Here is a 27,272-nt window from a genome sequence, read left to right as displayed (position 1 = left end):
GGTGACATTAATGAGGGCTTCTGAAAACTGGGTCACTTGTCTAGGTGCCTAAATCATAGAATCACAGAACAGTTAGGGTTGGAAAGGACCATAAGATCATCTAGTTCCAACCCCCCTGCCATGGGCAGGGACACCTCACACTAAACCAGGTCACCCAAGGCTCTGTCCAGCCTGGCCTTGAACATCACCAGGGATGGAGCATTCACAACCTCCCTGGGCAACCCATTCCACTGCCTCACCACCCTCACAGTAAAGAACTTCTTCCTTATACCCAATCTAAACTTCCCCTGTTTAAGTTTTAACCCGTTACCCCTTGTCCTATCACTACAGTCCCTAATGAAGAGTCCCTCTCCAGCATCCTTGTAGGCCCCCTTCAGATACTGGAAGGCTGCTATGAGGTCTTCATGCAGCCTTCTCTTCTCCAGGCTGAACAGCCCCAACTTTCTCAGCCTATCTTCATACGGGAGGTGCTCCAGTCCCCTGATCATCCTCGTGGCCCTCCTCTGGACTTGTTCCAACAGTTCCATGTCCTTTTTATGTTGAGGACACCAGAACTGCACACAATACTCCAGGTGAGGTCTCACAAGAGCAGAGTAGAGGGGCAGGATCACCTCCTTCGACCTGCTGGTCACGCTCCTTTTGATGCAGCCCAGGATACGGTTGATTTCTGGGCTGCGAGCACAGACTGAAGCCAGCTCATGTTCATTTTCTCATCAACCAACACCCCCAAGTCCTTCTCCGCAGGGCTGCTCTGAATCTCTTCTCTGCCCAACCTGTAGCTGTGCCTGGGATTGCTCTGACCCAGGTGTAGGACCTTGCACTTGGCATGGTTAAACTTCATGAGGTTGGCATCAGCCCACCTCACAAGCGTGTCGAGGTCCCTCTGGATGGCATTCCTTCCCTACAGCGTATCAACCGAACCACACAGCTTGGTGTCATCGGCAAACTTGCTGAGGGCGCACTCAATCCCACTGTCCATGTCAGCGATGAAGATGTTGAACAAGACCGGTCCCAACACCAATCCCTGAGGGACACCACTCGTTACTGGTCTCCAGCTGGACATTGAGCCATTGACCACAACCCTTTGCATGCGGCCATCCAGCCAGTTCTTTATCCACCGAGTGGCTCATCCATCAAATTGATGTCGCTCCAGTTTAGAGACAAGGATGTCGTGTGGGACAGTGTCGAACACTTTGCAGAGGTCCAGGTAGATGACATCAACTGCTCTGCCCCTGTCCATCAGTTCTGTAGCCCCATCATAGAAGGCCACCAAATTGGTCAGGCAGGATTTCCCCTTAGTGAAGCCATGCTGGCTGTCACCAAGCACCTTGTTGATTTTCATGTGCCTTAGCATGCCTTCTAGGAGAATCTGCTCCAAGATTTTGCCAGGCACAGAGGTGAGACTGACTGGTCTGAAGTTCCCTGGGTCATCCATTTTCCCCTTCTTGAAAATGGCGTTATATTTCCTTTTTTCCAGTCATTGGGTACTTCACCTGACTGCCATGGTTTTTCAAGTATGATGGCCAGTGGCTTAGCAACTTCATTTGCCAGCTCTTTCAGGACCCACTGATGGATCTCATCAGGTCCCATGGACTTGTGCACGTTCAGGTTTTTAAGGTGGTCTCGAACCAGATCCTCTCCTACACTGGGCCTGAGGTCTTCAATCTCACAGTCTCTGCGTCTGCCTTCCAAGACTTGGGTGGTGTGGTCAGTGCCTTTGCCAGTGAAGACCGAGGTAAAGAAGTCTTTAAGAACCTCGGCCTTCTCCAAATCCAGGGTAGCCAGTTCTTCCGAGAGCTTCTGGAGGGGGCCTACGTTGTCCCTAGTCTGTCTTTTATTCTCTACGTACCTATAGAATCCCTTTCTGTTATTCTTAACATCCCTAGACAAGTTTAATTCTGACTGGGCTTTAGCTTTCCTAACCTGGTCCATAGCTTCCCGGACAACATCCCTGTATTCTTCCCAGATGTAAATGTAAATTTGAAGCCTAACTCTGTTGCATACATTACATGTCTGTAGTTGTGACTAGTTCTCTGTGTGCACATGAAGGTGTGAGAGAGCTGTGCTATTTTAAAACTTGGTAAGGGGAAGTTTCTAGGAATCTGCATACTTAAAATTAGACTTCCACTGTGGTTACACAGCTGTAAAGTAATCCAGGAAAGCATCACTGACTTTAGTTACTCCAGGTTTTTGCTTATATAAATTATGTCAGAAACAAATTCTGAGTACTCTGAAAAATCATAGTGGTGCTTCCCAGCTCCAGCTCTGAACTGTTCCGCAAGTGGAAGAGATCCAAAGGATGGTTAGGCATGTTGGTGTACGGAGGATGTGGAATAATTGCAAAACTGTATAGGCACCATTCTTCAAGAAACTTTTAAAATATAGTTCTTCCATCATTCCATAAGCTTGCAATAACTTATTTCCTTAAGCAAGCTTTTTCTGCTCTGCTATAAAATTGAGTAATCTTTAAGGGCTCATGGGCAGATAGATGTTTTTGACTGTCTGACAGCTATAGAGGTTTGCTTTGATATATTCTGGGACATTAGATCATGTGAGAATTATTTTACGTCTTGTCTTTAACATAAGTCATTTCATTCTGGTTTAAATGAATGCAAAAAGACAAGCCTATTTTCCTTCAAAAGTACATTCAGTGTAAAAGACTATTGAAAAGATTAAGAAAGTCATTTAGAAATAGCAAAGCTTTTCCTTTGTTGCACCTGACCTGGACTTGAGCGGGCTGGCTGCTGCAGACAGTATGTGTAAAAAGGGTGAAGACTAGAGAGAATAACTTGATGGTACTAACGGGCTTCTGTATCAGTATCAGAAAGAGTTTTAGATTTGAGCCTCTCATTAATAATGGATGCTCAGATGGATGCTCTGTCCCCTGCTGCCTTCTTTTTAATTCATCTGAATGATGGTGGAAAATACAGTCCGTCGGTTAGAGCCAGGCAGTCTCTCCAGTTTAAAAGCTTGCTGTGTCTGTCCTTAAATCTTCACTTGCACAACGGCAGTTTTGGCAGGTCAAAAAATATGCTCGGAAAGTTTCCTTACCAAGTTGAGCAGGTCAGACATTGTTGCTGTTTAATGTGCAAAAGACCTAAACCTGGAAGCTGCATCATCGAAACCCTGGCTCTCCATTTTCTTACCATGGGCAGCGCAACTGGCTTTGGCTTTCTCTTCTTTCAGACCAGGACCTCCTGCATGAATGTCTCACTATCCCAAAACGCATCGCACTCCCTGTCCCCACAGGACAGCAGCCACTTGAACGCAGGCAAGACTGCAGTGACGTGCAGTGAGGGAAGGGCTTGTGCCTTGGCATGGTAGCTGTAGCATTTGGTCGACACCACATTTCCAAGTTTTACTGTTGCCTGCTGAAGTACAGCAAATGCTTCTTCAGCATTCACCTACTCATAGTATTTTAGTAATAACACTAAAATCCCATCATGTTCCTGGTCCAGTGGAAGTATTTTCCAGGATATCATGAACCCTGAATTCTGGTATAATTTCACACAGTGTGTTTTGGAAATGTGTCTCTGTACAAACTTGCTTATGTTGTATGGACATAGAAATTATGGAGGCAGTGGATGGCTTCAGGGCTCTAGGTGCTTTAAGTAGCTCCATCCAAGGTTGGTTTTGTGAGAACTGAGGCAGCTTCTGAGTAGTGATGCTAAAAACATACAAAATGGCCTTTGAGCTAGTACCGGTGATGGAAGCCTCTGTAGACTTTACAGTAGTGTTAAAGCAACTGTTCCTCTACTGAGAAGAGTCTGGTGTTGTAGTGCTGTCACCTTGTGCTCAGATGATCTGGGTTGAGGGTAAAAGAAACTAAGGGAGCCTTGCTCCCTTCCCGCTGCCTGGGAAAGGATGGCCTTACCCTCCCCACCTGCACACAGCAGTGTAGCACAGGTAGTGGGTAGGATGGCAGTGGTGAAAGGGAAGGAGGGTTGCTCGTCCTCATGTGATGTGTCTTTTGCCAGTACTGGAGCTTGGCATGCAGATGTGGTGCCCTTTGTGGTGCCTGGCAGGGACATGTATGGTACTTTTGAAATTTTCCAGGGGTATTGCGGGTACAGGAAGATGTCAGATGGGGCTGTATGGGATGAATGCCTTTTCAGAGTTATGTTCCCTCTGTATAAAAATGGGAACAATCCCATTTCCTTAAATATTTTACTAATTGCCGGTTGGTTTGGATACTGTGAGAACGCCTGGTAAATAAACACCTCTTGTAGAGAGCCATTTGTGTGCATTATTGTCTTGGCAGTGAGGTTTTCAAATGAAATCCAAATATATGGCTAGGTTTTTACCAAACTGTTCTGACCCTTTTATTGCATAACATTTCCTGCACAAATTTTGCATTTCTGCGCTTGGCTATTTCAGTGTCCTCTTGGTGAACTGTTCTTTGTTCTCAGGGATTGCTTGGGCTGATCCTATAAACATCCTGGCAATTACTTGTTTTCATTTAGGAAGACTAGGTTTTTGCACAGGTCTCTTGATTTTTGATGTAGTCAGTGTAAATAGATGAAAATCAAAGCAGTTAAAAAGCATTACAGGGAATCTTTCTGCAAGAGCTGATAGAGAGTTTGCCACTGCCTTTATTTAGCTATGCTATATTAGATTTTTTTTTCTGTGCCAAATTTGTCTGGTTAACTACATGCTTTAGAGTAGGATCCATCTGATCATATCCAAATATCTCTGTTTGACTTTGCCACACAATTTTCAGGCAATGGAGCAGAAAGTGCACTTGAAAGATGTCATGCATCTGAAAATAAAGATCTACAACAGGCCAGATGATAACCATTTCCTAAGAGTGCCTGTTCTCCTTTAGGCAGAAAGGGAGCCCATGGTGACAAGCTGAGGTGAGGATTCAGCTGATGCTAAGGAATAGAAATCCCAGTTTTCATGTCCCTGTATTCCTGTTGGTTACTTGTGGTGAGGTCAAACATGAGGCTATGGCTTGACTGTGCAGTAAATCCAGCTTTAGGGCTCCTACAGCTGGATTAAAAGCATTGAGGCCATGAGATACAAAATGCTGACTGCTATAAAACTGTCAATTCAAATTTGTTCAAAATCCCTCAAAGCCTGCCAGCATAAGATTTAAATTTTTATTGCCAGGTCAAATATAGGTAGTCTTCTACTACTGGCGTAAAGCTGACCTGTAAGTGTGCACTATGGCACACATAACCGTGCACCCAGATCTGATTTGTACCACTGGGTAGTCCAGAATAAAACAGATTTGCTACTCTCCTGAAGGATTTCAGACCTTGGGCCATTACAGCAACACAGTCTTTCTTCTAGTGTTTCTTATAGTGAAAAAGCTCAGTTCCTAGGCAGTTTTTGTTCCATTGTTACTTTTTTGCTGTTAGTTGCTAACTGAAAAGCAGAGGAAATGAAAGCTGCACCTGAATAGAAATTAGTAAATGAATGTCTTTGCTGCTAGTGGATTTATTTTCTGGTGTTGAAATGCCCAGGTGACTTTAGGAAAACAAGTACAATGCTTTGATCTATATATAAAAGATTAATAGTACCTGTTAAACATAACCTTTAAGGCAATTATAAAGTGATCTTACTCAGGGGATGAAAGGCATTTTTGGTAACTCTATGTTTTTCTGGAGGTTTAGGCTAGGCTGGAAATGACAGAGGGGTTATCCCAAAGGATTGTGTTTTGGTCATTTGCACAAACCACCTTTTAAAAATCAGTAACAGGACATTTTAGTGACCCTCTGTATTTCCTTTTCCCCATATGAGAAAGTGATTGTTGGAGCTCTTTATATCACTCCTCTGAGAATGATGCAGGAAGAAAAAGCTCAGCTGGTCAGAACAAAAAAAAGTTGTGCTTGTGCCCTGAATGTCCGTATATGCTCTTTGACAGTTCCAGCCTCAACTCATTTAAAGAAAATACTCTTATTCTTCTGTAAGCAATCATTTCAGATAACTTTTCCTTAAGAAAGCCTAAAGGAAGCAACCTCTCTTCACCTATGTCACCTATGTTTAACTTGGTATTTTGAAATAAAAGAAAAGAATGAAGAAAAAAGTGTGTTGCTTCCTGAGCCATAGCTAAACCTTTCACTGAGGAAGGGAGAAAAAGATAGCAAGTTCATTTATGTGAGTGATATTTCAGCCTTTGAGAGCACATCTTATGTGAGAGTGCTGGATGGAAAAAGAGCAGGTAAAGGCTGATTTTTCTAGCTGTAAATACTCCAGGGATGAAGGTGAGAAGAGCTGATAAACACCAAGAAGAGTAGAGAGCTGTGGAAGCAACACATCTGTGGGTATAAAGTGATTGTTAATACATTTAAGCTGGAATACAGACCTTTTGCAGCTATGGTGGGACAGCTTTCCAGCAAAATAAGAGAGAGATAAATCCTCTTTACTCCAAATTAAAATTTGATGAGTTTCACTAAGTATAGGGTAAAAGAGTTTCTGTGATATCTAGGGACCAGATTTGATGATGCTGAGCAGGATCCTTGTGGCTGGTAGCTGGCTGGGGAGGGACCAGGCTGCTCTGCTCTCTGGGTGGAGGTGGCATGACTTTGGGAAGAGGCATATACCCAATCTGGGCTGGCTGCAGCTGTGCAAAGTGGCTGGTTGTTTCTGAGGTTGGAGGGAGAGAGGTGGTCCTTGGGCTGTTGGCACGGCTGGGTGAGAAGGAACCATGTTTTTTCAAGGTGTTTGCTTCAGCATCTTTTGATCCTCTGGGAGCCTCTGACCCCAAAGGTCCATCTTCCTGCAAAGGATGCCCCCTGTCCCATGCTGTGGATTGGCTGCGGGTGCAGCCTTTGGGGTCCTGCAGCAGAGGAGGGTAAATCTGAGCCCTAAAAGCAATACTCAGCATGGTGAGGGTCTTTCTAAATTGGGAGCCCATGAAGGGATAGTCTGTTTTGAGGGTCCTCCTTGAACTGAATGGTCATGCTGTCTCTCCACTATCATGACCCTCCTAATTGAACAGGACTAAAATTGTTCCCATATTGCACCCAATAAATTAAGTAGGATTTTTGGTATCTTTCCAGCTGAGATGTTCTGAGCTTGCAGTGTTGGCCTGGTTTACTCCAGGCAAATGCCAATGCCTGGGTGAGCATAAAATCAGTCTCCTTTGTATATAAGGCTTGTAATCCATGCAAGGCAGCGGGACGGTTTGGCAGGTCTGTCACCTATATGAAGTATGCAAGGTGGTGGCAACTCCAGTAAATTTTATCATGAGTCTATTTCGTTAGAAGTCAAGAGCAAAAATCAATTTCTTCTTAGTGTTGAGTGTGCCATTTTTAACAGGCAGATCTACTTTTTCCCTTGATGAACAATCTGCCACCTTTCTATTTTTTGCTCCCATTGGCATCAGACAGCATGAACTGCTCTTCTCACCAGCACAGAGGTGTTCAGCTCAGTGCTGCGCCTCCTGTTTCATCTGGAAGGAGTATTTCCTATTTATGCTTGTCAAGATTCTTTTTTTTTTCGAAGCCAGAAGGTTTTGTTTGAGAAAATCAAATCCCTTGAAAGTACTTCATAATTATCTACATGATTATCTTAAGTGTCTGCCATGGCTTTGCAGTGAGCTCAGGGGCATAGAGAAGCAACCTGAAGCATATTGATGCCTGCAGTTTTTCCTGTGCAGAGGAGGAATGGGGTTTTGAAGGCTGCCTGCCTCTGGTGGGGTGGAGCAGGTTGCTACCCTCTATCTCTGGAGGGATGTGTGTGCATGGAGGGGGAGAGTCCTCCAGCAATGTTGCTAAATGAATGATGCATGAGTTTTGTGTGGGATGCAGATGCCTTTGAATGCCCCATCCTGCCCAGCTGTCTGCAGGATTGAAGCTGAAGTCAACATCAGGTTATGCCCTTGGCCGATGCAGAGATTTAGAGGCTCTGGAGCTAAAACTGTGAGCTGCTTTCAACGTGCCCCAGATTCTCCACACTGAAGCTAGGGCAGTGCTATTTCTCTGGGGATAGGTTGCAAAGGGCAGCCTATAACATGTCCACCCAATGACAAAAATAAATAGCTAAGAGCAAAACCACGCAAAGTATTAGGCCAAAAAGGGCCTCAAAGGGTGGTTTGGTCTGATAATTTCTAGATCGTGAATGCTTTTGAACCCTATGTGGTTACTAACCCAGTAAAAACCAAAACCTGGTGTTTGCTCCTGAAGCAACAATAAGGGTGTCTTTGTCATAAGTTATGGATGTTACCCATTAGATAACCTCTCACTGTGCTCTCACTAAGACAAAAAAAGATGCTGAAGGTAGAAAAGTAAGAGGGATTAAAACGGAGAGATCTACTCCTTCCCACAGCCCAAGACAGACTGGATGTAGTCATTGTTCCTGGCAGGTATTTGTCTAACCTCCTGCAGAGACCATGATTGATGGGGACTCCAGCCATCCGTGACAGTGTCCTCCAGTGCTTGGTATTCTTTATCCTCATTAGTGTTACCTAACCGCAAACCTACACCTTACCCCAGTGTGATTCACATCCATAACTCAACTGCGGTCAAGGGGAAAAGACTGTGGGACCTTTTCAAGTACACGAGGGCCTGTAGTTGTGTTCTCACACCCCACCTCCTTTCTCCTTTTCAGACGAGCAGGCCCTAATTTCTCAAGTATTTCCTACTAAATCACGTTTTCTTGACTGGTAGTCATGTTAGAGCTCTGTTCCAACTGGGCAGTTCTGCTGCTGAGACCTTCCCAACCCTGCATAAGGCTGCAGAGATATTTCATGTATCTGGTAAACTTTATCCCTGTTGACTCTTCCTGTGACAATGAGCCTTTCTCCCCCTCAACAGCCAGACTTTATTGGCAGAAATTATTCCTTAAAAACCATCTATCTCTTCCCAAAGATTTGCCCCCTAGCCAACCTTATCTGTGATTTTTGTTTTGTAGTACACCATGCTTGTCCTTGCTGAACTTTATCCTAAGTTTTAGACTTTTTTTTTTTCATTATTTTTGCCAAGATGATTTCAGATGCTAATCCTGTTCTCCAGTGTGTCTGCAGTCTCTCCCAGCTTCATGTAATCTGCAGATTTAATAAACGTGCTCCCTCTCATCGTGCAGGTCACTAATGAATGTGCTGAGCAAAACTATACTATAGAGATCCAGCAGAGCTCAGCTCACAGTGTCCTTCTGTTTTCACAGAATATCATTAATAACTACTCCCTGGGTATGGCTTTATAGTAGACTCATTTAATCATGTTCCCCCAGTTTATTTATGAGAAAGTTGTTTGAGATGGTGTCAAAAGCTATAATAAAGCCCAGATAAATGACATCTAACAGCTTCTCCATTATGAAAAGAAATTAATTTGATTTGATATGATTTTTCCTTGTCTCTTCTGTATCTGCTGCTGCTTATGTTTTTGTTATCTTCCACATGCATGCAAGCTGTCTCTTTGTTCGTTTTAGAGTTTTTCAGAGGATTGAAGATAGATTGACTGATGTCGCATCCTTGTGCTGCTTCCCTTTCTACCCTTGAAGACAGGCTCTGTGCTTGCCTTTCTCCTGACTTCCGGCACCTTACAGTGCCTGATGTCTGAGCTTTCACAGGTGACCAAGAGATAGCTTCAGCTGCTGTTGTGGGGAATTTAGAAGGTGGTTTGTCCAACCCTGCTGTTCTGGAAATACCTGACTTGGGACAGAGGGCTGATCTCAGCCTGGAACAGGCTGAGGAGAGGATAGTGTACCTTTGCAGTGACATTGTGTTGTAGTATTAACTGTACTAATCCACTGTGCATAGTAGGAAATTTTAACAAGGACTAAAGCGAAAATCAAACCATCATTGCCTCTTTTGGTATCTTTTTTCAATAACGTTCTCTGCATTTGAGCAACACTATACCAGCCTGTATTCTTGGTATTAATACACATTTTAAATTTTTTAATCTTCTGCAAGTTTCATTTCAGTTTTATGCCCTGACTTTTCTAATATTTTTGCCTGTGTGTTCACACTATTTTTTTCACTCCTGCTCGTAACCTTTTAGTGTTCTTTCTTCTTGCTTTGAGATAAATCAAAAGCTCGTGATGCTGCTAAGTCTTCTGATCCTTCTGCATGGAGATGTTACTGTATCTGTGCTTTTAAAGCACAAAATATTGTTTCTTCAAGAAACTACAGCTCACCTTGGTTTCTTTTTCCTTTAAACTCTTCTCCATGAATTCTTACCTAGCAGGTTTACTTGAATGTACTGAAGCCAGGCGCTTGTGTTTTGCTGTCCGCAGTCCCTTGTGTATGGAAGATTTCATCATTTCACAGACATTCTTACATGATTTTCCTTCCACCTGCTTACCCCAACACATCTATCTCTGGAGGCACTTCCTTAATGATTACTTGACCTATCAGTTATGTGAGAATATTGCTCCAAAGGAACAAGGACTCTCTGTCTCCTGCTGCTTTCCTTTCCTAGCAGACATCTCATGCATGTACTCTCCCATTACCATTGAGTCACTTGTTGTGAGGTCATCTGATCTGTTTTATCTTCTTAGACTGGGGTTTGTTCTGCCCTACCCTGTGTTGTTTTTTGTTTGGTTTGGTTTTTTTTTTCATTTTATTATTAACTGGAGAATTTAGCAGATCTTCCTCCCTCTGTCTTCTGGACCTCAGAGCAAGTATATGTATTATCCTTAGTATACTAAGAGATGCTTCCTCTACTTTTTCTCTGCTGGTCCATATATAAGCTATGCATCTTTATGTCAGTATTCCAGATCTATGTCTTACTACAACAAGCTCCAGTCATGCCAGTTAAATCATCACTTTTGTCTTAAATTAAATCTGATATCTTAAATAAGACCTAAATTCTGTATTAAAAGCAGTATGTTTCATTAGTTATCTAAGATACGCAGAGGTTTTAATCCTATTTCCTGGTCAATCTGTGAGTGTATTATCACCCCTTCTCCTTACACCTGTGTTTCTGTTTTTATTCTTTCCTCTGGTTTTGTCCCCTATGTGTGTTACCCTGAACCTAATTAGGACATCCCTCTCATTAAGCAGTGATGAGCCATTTCCTCCTTTCCTGAGCTGATGTTCATCACTATTCAGCCATTGGTATAAAATTACCCTGTTCATGAAGATGCTGGAGTCCTACTCAGAACATCATGTGTGGCCTTGATGTGTTGTCCCTGGCCCTGCTGGCACTTTCTAAGGGTCACCCCTGCCCATCTGGGAAGTACCATGCAGCCAGGGAGGTGGCAAAACAGTTTGGATCCAGCTTCTGGGCAGCAGCTTTTTGCCAGAGTCCGTTTATGCTTGTGCTCTTGGAGTTGTGGTTTCTTGCTACAGGCTCTTCTGCCTAACCCAAGCTTTGCATCCACATCTGCTGGAGCAGACGTGCAGGCTGCAAACTGCAAGCTGTGGCCTTCTTCCAGCTTCCTGATGCACAGATCAGTGATCAGGATCTGCTTCTACAAAAGAACTCCCCAACAGAAACAGGTCAATGAGACTTGACTCGTGTCAGCATTTTTCCTTGTTTCATAGATCCTAATGATCATAGAAAAGAACCCTTTCTCACTCTCTTGCTTGATAACCCCCAGCTCTCGCTACCTTCTGGCTGACTGGGTGCACCCTTTTCTGAATTGCAGGAAACTGGGGGATTCACCTGAGCAACACCTGTCCCTTGGGACTGGGTAGCCACCTCCCTTAGATGCTTCACCTGCAGGGTAGGTTTTGTCCATTGTAAGCCACCACTGCCAGTAAGAGGAGAGACCCCATTGCCTGTTCTCACCCTTTGTGTTTGCTGCTGCCCATCCCTCCTGCAGCTTGATGGGAAGCTATAGTCAGAAAAATGACCAGATTAAAGCTATCCCAGCCTGAAAACACTGTCATGGAGGAGGTCAGAGCTGCCTTCAGCAGTGGCATCCACCAGCTTCAGTGGCTGGCAAGACTCGTGTTGCGCTGTGCCCCTTCGGCAGTCCTTGGCATGGATTTGGTTGGAGCATCTGCTTCTCCTCGGTGCCAGGCAAGGCGCTGTCGCAGGAGCATCCTCACAGCTCATCGATTCCCTGTTTACCGGGGAGGTCAGGAGCTAATCGTGACCTTTTATTCCCTTGTTGAGAAGAGCAGCTGGTGCCCTCAAGTGGTAAATCATAGGAGAGCGGCTGCGGCCGTGCAAGCCCGGCTTTGGGCTCCTGTCCCAGGCAGGATAATGGGCAGAGGCTGCTGGATGCATGCTGTGTTTCTGGCAGTTCTAACCATGCCGTTTCTTCCTTGCAGGACTAGGCAGTGTGCTGACCGTGGTGGGAAGGAGACATCGTTCTCAGCAGAGTGGAGATCCTGACAACAAGCATACCTGGACAGCCACAGACACTCCCCACCACTTCTTCCATCAACCTTCCTTTCTGTGGGGGTAGCTGCAGTGAGTTCACACCAAACATCCTGCCTTGACTGTGCTTTTGGTAGCTGGAGCCCAAAAAATCCATTCCTGTGAGATCTGATGGGGCTTGCTTTGGATCTGCAGCCCCACTCCAGCATGGCCTCAGGTGTTGCAGGGGGCTGCAGCAGGCAGCGGAGCCAAGGTCTGGGAAGCCGATCGGGTCCAGGGCTGCTTCTGTGAGGGGATGCACAGGGACAGCGATGCCCATCACGCAGGACAACGCAGGGGTCTACCTCCCCCTCCTGTGCCAGTGGCTGCAGAACAGCCGTCGGGAGGGGGCTGAGGGCGCCGAGCAGCAGCTCTGCCGCTCAGCTGTACAGAAGCTGAGTGAATACATCCAGCTCAACTTCTCTGTGGATGAGAGCAAACTGCAGCCAGGCAGCTGCGGCACTTCGGATACGGAGATCTGCACCATGTACCTGGCCCAGGAGATGCGGAAAAATGAAGTTCTTGGGTTGAGCTTTGGGAACATCCCCGCTCTGGGGGACTATGGGGAGAAGCGTCGGGGAGGGAAGAAGAGGAAGGGGAATAAGGGACCAGTGCTTGATGTTGGGTGCATCTGGGTGACGGACTTGAAGAAAAACAGCCCAGCTGGGAAGTGCGGGAGAGTGCATCTTAAAGATGAAATCCTGTCTTTGAATGGCCAGCTGATGGTTGGCGTGGATGTCACCGGTGCGAGGTAAGGGTGGAAGAGCAGCCACCAGTGGCTGCCTCTCACAGTGTGTGGTGCACGTTGTGGTTGGTACTGATTGATGTCTGAGAGCAGAGGTTTTGACCTCTGCTTTCCCGCCCTGAAGAGAGCACTGGGTTTTTTCCTAAGGTCTGTAGAAAATAAGTAACGAAAGCAAATCGATAACTAGCGTACACCTGCTCTTGGACATCCACTAGAAGATTTTGACAGGTCATTGTGTCAAAAAATAGTACCTGGTAAGCACTGGCGGGTGTCCACTGAAGGAGGAGTCCGCGTTTGGATAAAAATGCTTTTTTTTTTTAAGGGAAAAAGAACACAGACTCAGCAGCACTGGAAGATTTTTAGAGATGCATCTTAGTTGATCTTAGAGGATTTTTTGACAGTTAAATGTTGCCTCAGACTTTTTCAAAGCAAGACGATTTTGTGTTTTCCAGATTGGAACAACTTCATTTTAATAAATTCCCTTTGATTTTAGTTCACTTGCTCTCTTTTGCTGTCTCCTATCCCAGAAAACTTGAAACCTTTTAGAGTTCAGATCAGAAATGAAGGTTCTTGCAATGATAGAGATTGTTTCAGCTTCTTTATTTCAGCTACTGCATGAAGTAGAATCAGTTATTGGACCAGCTTGTGGGCCAACAGACTTGCTCACACTTCCCTTTGCAAAGGCCTTTCTTTGCTAGACATGGGAATGCAAGTGTTCATTCATACCCAATATTGCAATGTATGGGAGGGCACGAAATCCTCTCCCTCTTGCCAGAGGGCATTCATCTTGGGGATGGACAGTTTTGGAGGCGAAGTGCTAGCTAAGTGGCCATTCTTTAAAAGGAGAATCTGTTGATCTGCAACCTGGATAATCCAGCATGTTTTATGGGCCTTTGGAGTAACATGCCATTTCAGACTAGCTGAGAAAGTGCTCAAGTGAGTGAGATTTGCAACAGGAGCAAATAACAAGCTTTAACTGAAATAAGCTGCATACTGAAAAAAAAAAAAGTTAAAAGAAGAGTTGAATCTTCACAGGTTCGTCCATTGAAAATACAGCATTGATGGGAAGACTCAATGGTCATTTGTCCGCGGCTTTAGTTGTTGGGTCTGTAAAGCCATAATGACCTTGGGGTGTAACAGTTGCGAGTTATAATCCTGCCAAGTACATGGCCTTTGCTCCCAACAGGCAGTGAATGCAGCAGTGATTTCGGGTGGCCATCGCTCCCAATTCTGCCAATTGGCAGAATAAAAGCAATGATTCCTTGATCTGTGGGTGCTGGGCAGGTCAACCTGGCTGTGATTTTGCAGGTGTGATAACATCCCTCTGGAATTTCAAGCCCGTAATACAATGAGTGTATAAATATTGGTGCTGTGGGAGTATCAGTCAATGGTACCCCCAAGTCTGAGAGGTTTTTTGGCAAAAAGCAGTTAGTTTGCTGTTTCCCCTTTGCAAGATGTGATTGTTCCTAAAATCCAAGGGAATTGCTTGCATGGCCAGCAGTGTTGTCTTATTATTAATGCAAAATGAAAGATAATATCCACTAGAGTCCAAAATGTTTAGATACCTGCTCTTTTTATCCTCCCCTGAAGGCTTCATTTTGGGCTTGTTCTTTTTAGAAAGCTCTGTTATTAGACCAGCAGCTGTGACGGCTGCTAATGAGAAACAAGTGCTTCATTTTCCTTAGTTGTGAGGATTTTTTGGCCATTATGAAGTCGGAGTTTTGGTGGTGCGGGGCCAGTGTTGTTGTTTGTAAGATCCTGGTTTAGAATATGCTACATCTAATTTAGGCCAAATTTAAGACATCTCTTAGTCAAAACCTGATTTATTTTCAGCATCCTAAGCATCCTTGCCTTACTAACTGCTGTCTGACAAGGTTGATGTTGGTGGATGACCTTGAGTTTGGGACCTTGAGGATGCTCTCAGTTTGGAATGCCTGGTTTTGCCTTTCAGGGAACTGTTTCGTAGCTCCAGCCCCATGTTATAGAATCATAGAATCGTAGAATAGTTAGGGTTGGAAAGGACCTTAAGATCATCAAGTTCCAACCCCCCTGCCATGGGCAGGGACACCTCACACTAAACCAGGTCACCCAAGGCTCTGTCCAGCCTGGCCTTGAACACCACCAGGGATGGAGCATTCACAACTTCCCTGGGCAACTCATTCCAGTGCCTCACCACCCTCACAGTAAAGAACTTCTTCCTTATATCCAATCTAAACTTCCCCTGTTTAAGTTTTAACCCGTTACCCCTTGTCCTGTCACTACATTCCCTAATGAAGAGTCCCTCCCCATCATCCCTATAGGCCCCCTTCAGATACTGGAAGGCTGCTATGAGGTCTCCACGCAGCCTTCTCTTCTCCAGGCTGAACAGCCCCAACTTTCTCAGCCTATCTTCATATTAGCACATTGTTCATCTGATCTGCTTCAGGATGCTTTGAGAGTCCTTCAGTAGATTTCTTCATGGGGGGCTCAGAAGTGATGTAATTCTGTCTAGGTTTGTAATAGGCTGAAAGACAACATCAGCTTGCCTTCTGGGAAGACTGCTTCAAAGTAGAAGCTTTCCTAGAGTATTTCCATATTGTTGCAAAGGTGGCAATAGCAGAACCCTTTTCTGTTGGCTCTTCAAGGCATTGGGGCAGGACAGCACACTGAATAGTAGCCCTGGCTTAATTTATGTCTGCCTAATTATTATCTGTCTGTCTATGAAACAATTCCAGGTCCACAAAGGGGTGTGAGTGCTGTGATTTGCAGTGTGATGTACTTAATATAGCCTGCACACAGTCAGTGAAATTAGCTCCTGTAGCATCAAGCTGGATTAGGCAAGCAAAATCACTGCTTACATGTTTATTTCTCAACTGCCACATGTACCAGGGCAGCCCCATCTTGCCTGGTGAATGTGTTGTCTACACTGGGGCTTTAGGGAATCTCCTGATTTATCTCCATAACAGCAGGGAATTTGGCATGAGGGTCTCATGCCCTCTCTCACAACCCTGGAGAAGGGTTGACAGAAGTGTCCTTACATAACCTGGGCTTCACTTCACCTCATCTTCAGCTCCATCCCACAACACAAACCTTCGCTGTTCCAAGGGGCTAAGCCAATACACCAGACAATGGGAGAAGACAGGTTAGGGGCACAGGATGCCTTCTGCTGGCTGTCCTATGGATGTGGCCAGCAGGAGCAGATAGCTGGAACTGTAACAGTGTGGGCGTCCCTGGGCAGATTGTGCTCTTTCAGCACCTACCTGTTGTAGGTGCTCAGGTCGTGGGGCGGTGATGGGGTCAGACAGAGCACACAAGAGCAGCACGCCGCATCTTGGAGGAACCATCTGTGGGTATCAGTCATCTGTCTCTCCTTGCAAGGGAAGTGGAATCTGACTTCTTTAGAGAAAAGTTACTTCTTTAACTTCCACCTGATTGCCATGTAAACAGCAGAGACAGGCTGATTATTGCTGAGCTGGTTTCTTTTTCTTCTTTCTTTTCATTTAGAGAAACATTATGCAGTAATATAATCATCAAAGCTTTTTGCTTAACAGAGTATTATTACATTAGAGAGGAATGATGTGGGTGGTGGCAATTTTGGTGATGCTAGTGACTGAAGGAAAATTATCGCTCTCTTCAGAGTCAGCAAATCGTGTGTGTCTATCAAACAATTGCAGGGAAATGAGCTGTATTGGAGTACTGAATAAAGGTTAGTCACAACTCTGCATGTTTATTTATCTTCTGTCTATAAAACTGTATCTCAAAAACACATGGGTTATGTTCCCCCCAGACAACAACTTCCTATGTATTTTGGAACTACTCCTCTCATTTTGGTCTATTACTCATTTACTGGAGGGAGGCTGTTAGTATTCCTGCAGATGACAAATGAATCCTTCATTTCTTGAGCATGACTGAATGGGGCTTCATTGAGCAAGTCCTGGGAGGATAGCAGAAGAATTATTTTGTCATGAATATCATTCTGTTTGAAATATTTGATTACAAATTTCATCAAGCTTAGCTGCAGTGCTGGGACACAGATACCATGTACATCTAATCTTGGTGCTGAATAGATTTCCAAATTCAAACTGTTCCTGAAGAAAGCAGTGTAAGATACATTACAAGTGATGACAGTGTGGTATAAACACAAGATATTATTAAAATTTTGTCTTTTGAGGAAACCCAACCACTGCTTCAAAATATCATGTGCCTCATCACCAGAAATTACCAAACATCACCATGTGTGGGAATACAGTCTGGCTGGCTTCTTCTTAACCCACAACCTGGTGTTGCTTCCAGAAAACAGAGAAGTGTTTCAACAGCCTTACCTTTGAACAGCATTTTCTTAGTCTCTCCTCTTTAGCCTGTGTCCTGGGGGAGCTGCTAGGACTCCTCCCCAGCACAAGATATGGCATGCCAAATGTTAGGGAAATTGGTTTATTTTCAAAGACTCTGAGAAAGACCTTCAGAAATCAGATGTGCAGTTGTGAGTGAGCTTCAAGTGCCACTACTGAAGGTGAAGCTTTGACCCTACCTTTTGAAATCGGGGTTTCCAGCAAAGCCAGGGTCTTTTCTGAGTGCTGGCTGTTACTGCATGTCACATCTACATGCTCCAGGATAGTTGGAATTATGAAGATAATGTCCTGGTTTTCCTAACAGGTCAATCCTATTTGTATTTGTGTGATACATAGACATTCTAAACACAGACCTGCTTCTCTCTCAGCGCTAGCAGCTGATTACAGAGCACAATACCGAACATGTAACTAAATTACAGGTCTCAAGACATGCAAAGCACTTCATGCTGCTTGCCTGTGGCAGTCAATAACAATCCTGGGCTCAGCTGGATGAAATCTTAAGTCTCTGTATCAAAACAGTCCTTGCTGGAGCTGGAAAGCCAATATTCAGTGCCTGGCTGTATTCAGAGCCAAATTCTACTCTGAACAGTGGTGGTCTTCAGGGGAGTGCTCTTCTTCTTTGCCCCCTTGTTGGAAGCCCTGCATGCAAGATGATTCAGAGTGGTACATCTGCTGAGGGGATGGGAATGGAGAACCCATGCTGCGTCTGTGAGTAGAACTGCTAAAAAATCTGACAATGTGGTTTGAAGGCAGATGTTTCAGAAGAGCACACCTTTCAAGGCACCTTTTATTGAACTCCCCCTTCCTCAGAAGTTTGAACTGAATGATTTTTTTTCTCATAAGCTGCTTTGCCCCGCAATGGAAAGTTTCTTGATGGGAAAACCCCCTCCCCAAAATCTGGTCGCCCTTTGATATCCGAGTGCAATGCTCCAATTCTGTGTTTTCCATGGGGCACTGCTCCCTGCCACGCTGTGGTGAGACACTGGCACTGCAGGAGGTTGGCTGTCTTCACCTTGGCCACTTTGTCCTTGCGGTGGTGGCCACCGTTATCCCTGGAGCATCCGTACAACTCAGCAGTGTATCCAAAGTGCTTCCAGGTGCTCCAGCTGGTGTGTGGGGATTGCACACTGTGGGAGCGGGGAGCACAGGCTATGCCCTCTTCTTCTCATTAGCTGGGGCCCTCAGTTTTGGTAACAAATCTGTTCTTTACACTGAAGTGTTGGCTGTTAGAGTCTATGAATGCCTGTGTTATGGTGCAAGGGGAGGTTTTCAGGTTTCTGTGCCTGTGATGGGCTCGTGTTACCCCGGAAGTTATTGTGGATTTGTTTTCCACTTGTCAAAGCAATCTCCTTCATATGTCCTTTTTCCTTGCGAAAAATCACCCCAAGAAAACTACCCCTGGTCATTACAGAAAGCTTAGTTTCACCACACTCCCACCTCCTGGGCATGTCAGGTTGTGTGGATTGATTGCTCTGTTTTACTGTGTTTCTTCACCTCCTTCCTAAAGCAAAAGTGTTGCCAACACAAAGTGCTGCTCAGTATAAGCAGCTGCTTTGCGTGGTATTAGTAGGGCCTTTTCTTGCTTATGTTCATAAGAAAATATTTTTATTTTAATAGGAAAACAAATGGAAATGTATCCTGGCCCTTTGCCCTTGGCCACGGGGCAAACATTTCTGTGGAAGCTCCTTGTTAAAATATTAACATCACTGACTACGCAGAGGAAAGCAAACACAGTGGTCCTGGGGGCTGCAGCCTCCAAATACAATCTCAGGGAGTAGATTTCTCATAACTGACCTAAAAAATACTCCTAAACTATTGTGGAGTTGAATTTGTTTCCTTTTTTATATCACATTACCACCCATCATGCTGCTAAGTGATGGATCAGGGCACAGAGGCTAAGACCTGGAGCTTGTTACCACAGGCATGGATGAGAAGCATATGCTGACATGCCCTCTGAGCTGGCTGGTGTGTGAGTTCTGAGGGTGGAAAATGAGCAGCACGTAGGGACTGTGGCTGAGGGTTTTCTCCTCCAGTTGAGCTGCTGTGGTGGGGAGACAGTGAATGTGTGCTCAACCTGTGCAAAATGAGAGGAAGCCTATGGATGTCTGACATTTCTCAAACACAGCCTAAGTGTCTCCCTGTGCTCCTGCAGTCTCGTATGCTGGAGAACGGAGTCCCCTCTGAATCACGGCTGCTGTATTTTATGCTGATAGTGGATATTAATTCCACACACTCCCCCCCCCCCCCTCCCCCCTTAAAATATAACAGGACTAAGATGTTTTCTGGTTTTATGTCTTCAGGAAAGGTATGAGCAGACTTGGCCACACGTGTTGAGAAATAAATTGCTCTGAAGAAATGAGCTTTATCCCAAATTGTCTCTCCAGAGCCAAAGACGGAAGGTCACTAATCCCCAGACTCAGCAGAGATCATTTAGCTTGTTTGTCCTTTTTGCTTTATTAGTCTGAGTATGGTTCACTCGATTTCTCCTCCACACCCTGTGGTTCCTGCCTTTCCTCTCAACTTCTCTGTGCTGAACCCAACCTGTGTGGAGGCAAAACGTGTTCTCTTGTAGTGACGGTCATTTGCAGCATCCCGCTACTGCTACAGCTGCCTCCTCAACAGGGTTTCCAAGCCCCTCATCCTCCTCAAATTTGTATCTTATTTATCTTTATCTAAAACCCATAAAACATGATGGAAAGACTCCCTCTGATTTAAATGGCTCATGTCCTGTGTGTGTTTGCATGTTGGTCCCAAAGTTTTGGGAGCAGTATGCTCCTCGTTGCTTTTTACACACTGTTGTAACTCAACAGCAGAGCTGGCCTCTCTTGGTAGAAAGCGTGTTACCCAGAGGACATACATGTATAATTAAGCAACATCCCCAGGGTCATCTGCAGCAAATGCTCTCCAGCCCTGGCTCTGCACGCTTTCTTTTCAGAGGGATTGCATCAGGCTTGAAAAGACTTGGACAGAGGTTGGTGGTGTTGCCTTAAGAAGCACAAAAGCTTCAGAGTTACAGAATGGGTTGTCCGGAATTTTTTTGTGTGCTTTTGTTTTATTCCATTGAGCTGTGAAAGTTCTGCTTAGAAGGCTGTAACTTGTGGCCAAATGTATGGCTGTGTGTCTCCATTTAATTTGCTGTTCTGACCACGCTGTAATTACAAGAAGCCCACTGTTTGGAAGCGAGCTCTGCCCTCCTCATTCATCTAGTGTGGGAACAGCTTGGTTTGGTGAATCAGCCTCATGCCTCATCATTTATCCCTGATGCCAAAGTGGCAGCAAGAGACCTTTTCCATCATGAGTGGGATTTTCAGCTTTGCATGAAGCAAGCATCCCATGCTCTCAGGTCATCTGGAAGCACTGTCAGGCTGCAGCAGAACTTAACTAATTGGCAAACTGCTGGAATGTGCAAAATAGGGTCACTTTTTTCCACCTCCCAGCCACGGAGCAGGTAAGGCCTTCAGCCACAGCAGCAGTTATTTTCACAGCCTCTCCAGCAGTGCATTTGCTAACACATAACAGTGCTTTAGGCATCAATGTTTAAAAATAGAGATGTTTGAAAAAACAAGCAAGGAACATTTTGTGCCCATTATTATTGCCCTTTCTGTAATGCTTGTGCCCTTAAACACCAATTTGCAATGTGCAGTCACTCATAATGTCTCTACTAATCTATAAATGTGAATTTCTCCTCATATTCTGGGAGTCCAAAATTTTGCACAAAGCAGGGTGTGGGCTAAAGACTGATTTCCATAAGACAGGAGCACCAAGCTGCAGGAGGAAGAGGACATAACTGGACCCAGGTTACTGGGTTACAGAGGGATACATGGCAAGTTGTCCTTTCTGACTCATACTGACCAATGTTCCATGAGTCCTGGAAAGCCACAGCTTCTCCAGTCTTCACTGAAATGTTTTTTTTCTCATAGCATTGGTCTAAGGAAGCAGTGTTCCCATTCTCAGAAGGCTTTCATGGGTACTCTACAAGGAAGTGGCAATCATACCTTCTTGCCAGCCTCATGTAGCTTTGTGTGTGATGGTTGCTGTCCTGGAAGACGCACTAGGACTGAGCTATGATCCTCCAGAGCTAAAAGCATTAACGGTGGTGGCAGCTTAAAACCTGCCTATCTCCTGTCACTGCAAATCAGGCCTGACTTGGAAAGTACAGGAGCGGGAGGGTTGAAAGAGGATGAACAGGAGACAGTTCCAGAGGCAGAGACTGTGCTTGACATCAGCCTCAGAGAAATGGCTTGTCAGCATGATCCTGCTATCTACAGACATAAGTGAGAAGATAAATATAAGAAACGTAGGTGTGATCAGCAGAGAGGCAGGTACGTAACTCCAGAACTGCTGCAAGTGGATGGCTGTGGGGCCAGGCTTTTCTTTCCTGTGGAAAATTCATTGCTTTTCTTATCTGATGTGACACTTCCCTCCAGCTCCAAGCAGTATCACATGCTCCTTGAAACTTATTTTTCTGTCTCCTTTTTATCAGATATAGGTTAGGACAGGAAGGGCTTATGTATCAATCGCAGGCTCTGCAGCATCACTCTCTGCTCTTACTGCTTCCTCTGTATAAAACGTGTGACACTCAGCAAGATCATTTGCACCTCCAAAGGGAAATGCTTTTAACAGACCAGTAGCATTAAAAGATAAGTTGGCAGGTGCTGCCAGAAGGTTTGGGGCTGTTGAAAAAGACTTGTACCTACAGAGACAGGACGAGAGTAGGCAAATGTGATTATTAGAAGCAAAATTCACCCTAGAGCATCCAACACTCAAGAAGCCCAGCCAGACTCAAGGCCCTTTAACAAGACTTTCAATATACCTACAAGAGGTATATTGAAAATGGATTTAGGCTTTTTCAAAATGCAGCAACATTGCTGAAATGTGACTGAAGGAGATTATTGTTGAAAGAGGTGTCAAGGTCTGTTTTTTCCCTTCTCCACAGTAGGTATTATAGATAACAGGATGATGTTCTTAAAAAAAAAACAAAAAAAAAAAACAGCAAACCAAATAATTGATTAATAGAGCAACCATTTTGACTGTGTTTTCCTAGTTTGTTACTTGATCATTGGAATGGGTTCAGGGTAGCACAGTAACTATTCAATGAAACGGTGGTGTCCTGCTTCTCATACTCATACACATTGACCAGTAGTTCCTTGTGCCATGACAACTGAAAAATTACTAAGTACTTATGAATTTTTCATAGCCTGGGCTATTTTTTGTTCTGGTAGTGAAGAGAAAAACATGGACATGTGATAAACAGTAAAATTAGTGGTACCATCTATATGAATATAGAGCCCACATGGGGATGATGGGTTAGAGGTTTGGGAACTGCTTGTTGAAAACTCATGGGCAATAAATGGGGTCAAACTGGTGTGTGATGTTCTCACTGAAAATAACATGCTAATTGTTCTGCTGAAGACGACATTTCAGATTTTCATCTGTAGATACATTCTACTAAACTACAGATTTTTCTCAGTTTCCTCTAGAGGGCAATGTCATATAAATATTTTAAGCAATTTTGGGGTTACGTCAGCCTGGAATTTAGCCTACCTTACCTACGAACTGATAAGATGGCAGTACTGGAAAACTGTTTCTTTTCATGCTTTTTAGGCGTCTATATAAGCAATATAATTACTCTAAATGTTTCTTGGGCTTGTTCAGCGCAGTAGCTAATCCCTTTAAGGAGTACAGAAATATGCTGTGCATTTTGGGCAGATTTGCTTATGCCGGAATGCAGAGAGGGAGCTGCTTATGAAGACCTGACTCTCTTTTATTCCCATGCAGCTTCAAGGACTTTCAGCTGCTACACCTTATTTAAAACTATTGTAAAAGAGATTATAATCCAGTCTCTTGAGAATGAAGTTAGCAATTGCTGTGGTTTATGTTGGTAGCTGGAACTTCAGTGGAGAGAATAAATCTAAATACCAAAACTAAGTGGTCCTCAGGACCTAGGAAACAAGAGGTTTGTGTTACTACTTTTTTCCCTAAGAAATTAGGTATTCCCAAATTCATTAACTGTGTTGCTTGTTTGATGGGTGTTAGTAACAGCACAGTTTTCAAATTAATTGTCCACATAAACAGCTGCTAAAATTAGTATGAATCAAAGGTGGCCACTCTGGAGTTTTAAGAACTGAATTTAAGGGATATTGTCTCCTATTTTCAGTTACTCTACTGTAAAAAATGGCAAATATGAATAAAGGCTGTTTTGTGTTCCTTAAAGCTCAGCTGTATAATTTGAAACACACCGACATGGGCACAAACTTATTTTTTGTTGTCTCTGTCATTATCTTCCTCCCTTTCCCCAGACCAATACTACTAAGAGGGAAATTTGCTCTTGACTTCCCAACATGAAAATGGCTTTAGGGAAATCCTTTTAGAATTAGTCGACTCTTTCCCCTCCTGATGGTGACTAGTCCTCTGGAGCATCACCATAATGGCCTTATTGGATTAACTTGCAAATCCCATATGTTTACTGAATCTGTGGGCTAACTTTCTTTGCAAAATAGCTCTTCCAAAAAAGTAATGGGCAATCTGCAGTTGCCAAGTTCTCTAAATGAACAAACCTGTTTGTTTGTTTTTCCCCAAACAGGAAAAGCAATTAATTCAAGTAAAAGACTTATTCCCAAAAGCACTCTATTTGAAAACAAGGGCCTATGAATAAAAAGAGCAATAGTTGCCTTGGCTTCAAAGCCAGCAGGCATTAGGTAGCAAAGCACGATTTGCCCTCTACTTTGAGTAATGGGAGCTCTCAGCAAAATCTGAGGACACAGCTCTTCTGTAGCCTTTACAAGTTAAGTAGGTGAGAACTGCTTTTTAATTACTTCTGCTGGCCAGGCAAGACTTTCTCTTAAACCATGTCTTAACAGAAATATGGTAAGGAGTCTGTAAATTATAAGTTGCTGGGAAAATTTTTTAGAGACATTAGTGGCAACTACATATTCTTAGTTCATTTCTCATGCTGCATGAATCTGATGAATAGCTTTGGGTTTGAACTGTATATTCATCACCACTTTGTTTTAATTGCTTGTGTTTGGATCTCCCTAGCTCTAAGGTTTCTGAAAGCTAAATGCCGTGCATTATTCTTTGTCTTTGGCTGAAGGAGCTATGTTTGGGGCTGTAGGTGTGCAGTCAGGTTGATTCACCCTGAGCCGGGATCTCCACTCATGGGAAGCCCTGGGAATGTCATGCTTGTATGGCTGCAGGTACTATAGGAACCACCAATAGTTCATGACTTTGCCTTCTCCTACTGACTCTCTGCCTTCCTGGCTGGCAAGGCTGAAGCACAACTTTCTTGCACATAAAAACAAAGCTGTGCCTGAGGTCGCTGACAATACCATAACACCGCGGGCTGTGGGGGAATCGCTTCCCATTTATCCCCATGGAAATGGGAAAACTCTGCCTTCCAGATTTCTTCTGGCCACTCTGACCCAGCAGTACACAGAACTGTCTTCCCTCTGATCTGTTTTTTGGTCATTGCCTGCATTTGGGAAGTAAGTGGAATATACAGAGACCAGAAAATTATTTAGTAAACTAGCCAATTTAATCAGGATGAACTATGTGGTTAAAATAAAATGGGTTCCAATAATTCACCCATTAAGTTGTGGAGAAAAAAATAATAACTCCTTAAAAACGTGTACAGGTGCCAAACGGATCAGAAGTTAATGGCTGGTGTGTGGAATTCAAAGTCAACAAGGGTTTACTGCAGGGCTCTGCCTTTAAATGGACTGTGTTTTAAATAGTGTATGAGAAAGGCAGAATCTCAGTGCTTTATTAGAATTATTTGGTGACTCAGATGCTTTCCATGATGACCCAAGAATCAAATTATAAACTGTGGAAATGAGGTTAAGGGGCATCATCATTAAAAAAAAAATAATCATCCAAGTTAGTTAGTAGAGAAGTAAATGTCAGTCTTGAGAGAGGTGGATTTCAGAAGAGCTTAAAAAAACAAAAGAGGTAAAAGACAAGAGGGTAGAAAAAAAAAAACAGGATAGAAGGACTTAGAAATTCATTAATTCTGGCTGGCTGAATAATAATCAAAAGTATTTTGCCTAATAAGTAATTAAATTAGATATCATTATCTGTTAAAACAGTTCAGCTAGATCTCATAACCAAGGAAACCAATCCTGAGTCCAGGTGTCAGCTCCCATACTCCCTGAGGTTTTCCCAGCCTCAAGGATGTTCTCTCATTTAATGATAATATCAATAATAGCATACAAAATATGAGGAGACACATTCTCCCTTTTTTTATAATCTTTAACATGCACACCAGCTCACTTGGGAGCCACTGGCCATGTACTACATTGCGGGAGTCATGCATGACTTGGTGAAGCCAAGTCCTTTAGATTAAAAAATGTCATATTACCTTGCTATATACCAGGTCATAAGCTGGTGTAAGAATCCAGCACGAACCAAATGTAAAGAACTAGTTTAAATTCCATTCAAAGTTTTGCCTCAACATATTAGTGGCATTTGCTACTTGCTTATAGTCCATGTTGCTTTCTGCAGCAAGCCTGTACTGGTTGGCTGCTTTATCTTTCGTTTCTCTTCTGCCTGCTTCTACTTTAAATCATTTACTTGTTAGTTATGTTTGTATAAACTGCATATGACTTAGAACTATGTATCCAACTCCTGTCAGGGTCTTACAGCCTAATAGATAGCACGTGTGGACTTACGTGTTGGGTCCTGGTCAAGCCTTTTCCCCCCACTGTGAACAAGTCATGGCACTGGTGACAGGGAGGTGATGACAGCAGCTTGCTTTCTGCAGGTGCTTGAGCTCCCCAGGGAAAAAGCACTTTATTAAATGTTGGGCTTTACTGCAGAGCATTTCTTTCCAGGTACCTGCCTGTCTGTTGGAAGGTTATAAAGTCAGAGCAGCTTCATAAAGGCTAAAATTCTTTGAAATACCTGTTTCTGCAGAAGTACATTTGAGCAACACAAATAAGCCCTAGCTTATGAGATACCTTCCTGGTTATGAATTTAGCCATTATCCAGCCTTCCTGAGTGCCTCCAAGAGGCATCAGTGTAAACAAGTGAGATTTACTTACCTGTAGGGTTTTCCTGGAATAATGACAGAATGGAAAAACTGAATTCTATTTTTCTGAGTTCTTGAAGCCAAAACGCTGTCCCTTTCTGTGCCTAGTACAGGCTTTGAGGAAAAAAAACACCCCAAAACACAACCTTGTTTTTGTTGTGGTGCTCCTGCCAACACACAGATGGAGTTTTGATTTCCAGATATGGTCTCTGAGGTTTGTTGTGAAGTGAGAAGGTCCAAAGCCAAGCCTGCTGGAGCTGCCAATATTCTGGTTGGAGCACTCCAGTTTATAAAACTTTGCATATTATACCTTCACTGGGCTATCTTTTAGAGCAAAAGTCTAGCAAGGCAGCTCTGGATGTGGGATGTGTGTTTACTGACGTAAAAGGAGCCACTTTGGGGCTCTGTTGGGGAAAATGTGATGAGATGATTTCCCGTTCAAGGCAACTCTTATTTGGTGAGAATTTTCTTTCAAGTATGAACAGACTCCTTAGTAAGCAACTGAACTGAGGAGGGACCAGTATCAAGATGTGCACATGAGAAAAACAGGATTTAATATAACCATGTAATTCATCTCATGGCTGCATGGCCACTTAAGTGGGAGCAGCCTGGCAATAGAATCATAGAACAGTTAGGGTTGGAAAGGACCTTAAGATCGCTTAGTTCCAACCCCCCTGCCATGGGCAGGGACACCTCACACTAAACCATATCACCCAAGGCTCTTAAACACCGCTAAGAAAGGAGCATTCACAATGTCCTTGAGCAAACCATTCCAGTGCCTCACCACCCTCACAGTAAAGAACTTCTTCCTTATATCCAATCTAAACTTCCCCTGTTTAAGTTTTAACCAGTTACCCCTTGTCCTGTCACTACAGTCCCTAATGAAGAGTCCCTCCCCAGTGATGGGATCCTCACCC

General features: G+C 43.9%; 1 protein-coding gene across 4 annotated transcripts in view; it reads left to right on the top strand.

Annotated features, from left to right (window-relative positions):
- Positions 1-27,272, top strand: part of PDZD2 (PDZ domain containing 2) — a 204,502-nt gene that overhangs the window by 50,486 nt on the left and 126,744 nt on the right. For all 4 annotated transcript variants that reach the window (XM_057431163.1, XM_057431161.1, XM_057431159.1 and 1 more), the window contains one exon: positions 12,170-13,008. In XM_057431163.1, coding sequence (XP_057287146.1) covers positions 12,530-13,008 — 479 coding nt within the window. In that variant the 5' untranslated portion in view covers positions 12,170-12,529. The remainder of the gene's footprint in view (positions 1-12,169; positions 13,009-27,272) is intronic.

This window comes from Pezoporus wallicus, unplaced genomic scaffold, assembly GCF_028554395.1.
Source record: "Pezoporus wallicus isolate ANWC-B61680 ecotype Strahan unplaced genomic scaffold, APGP_CSIRO_Pwel_v1 contig_12129, whole genome shotgun sequence".
In the NCBI taxonomy this organism is placed as follows: Eukaryota; Metazoa; Chordata; class Aves; order Psittaciformes; family Psittacidae; genus Pezoporus; species Pezoporus wallicus.
This window is presented reverse-complemented; position numbering and strand designations above follow the sequence as displayed.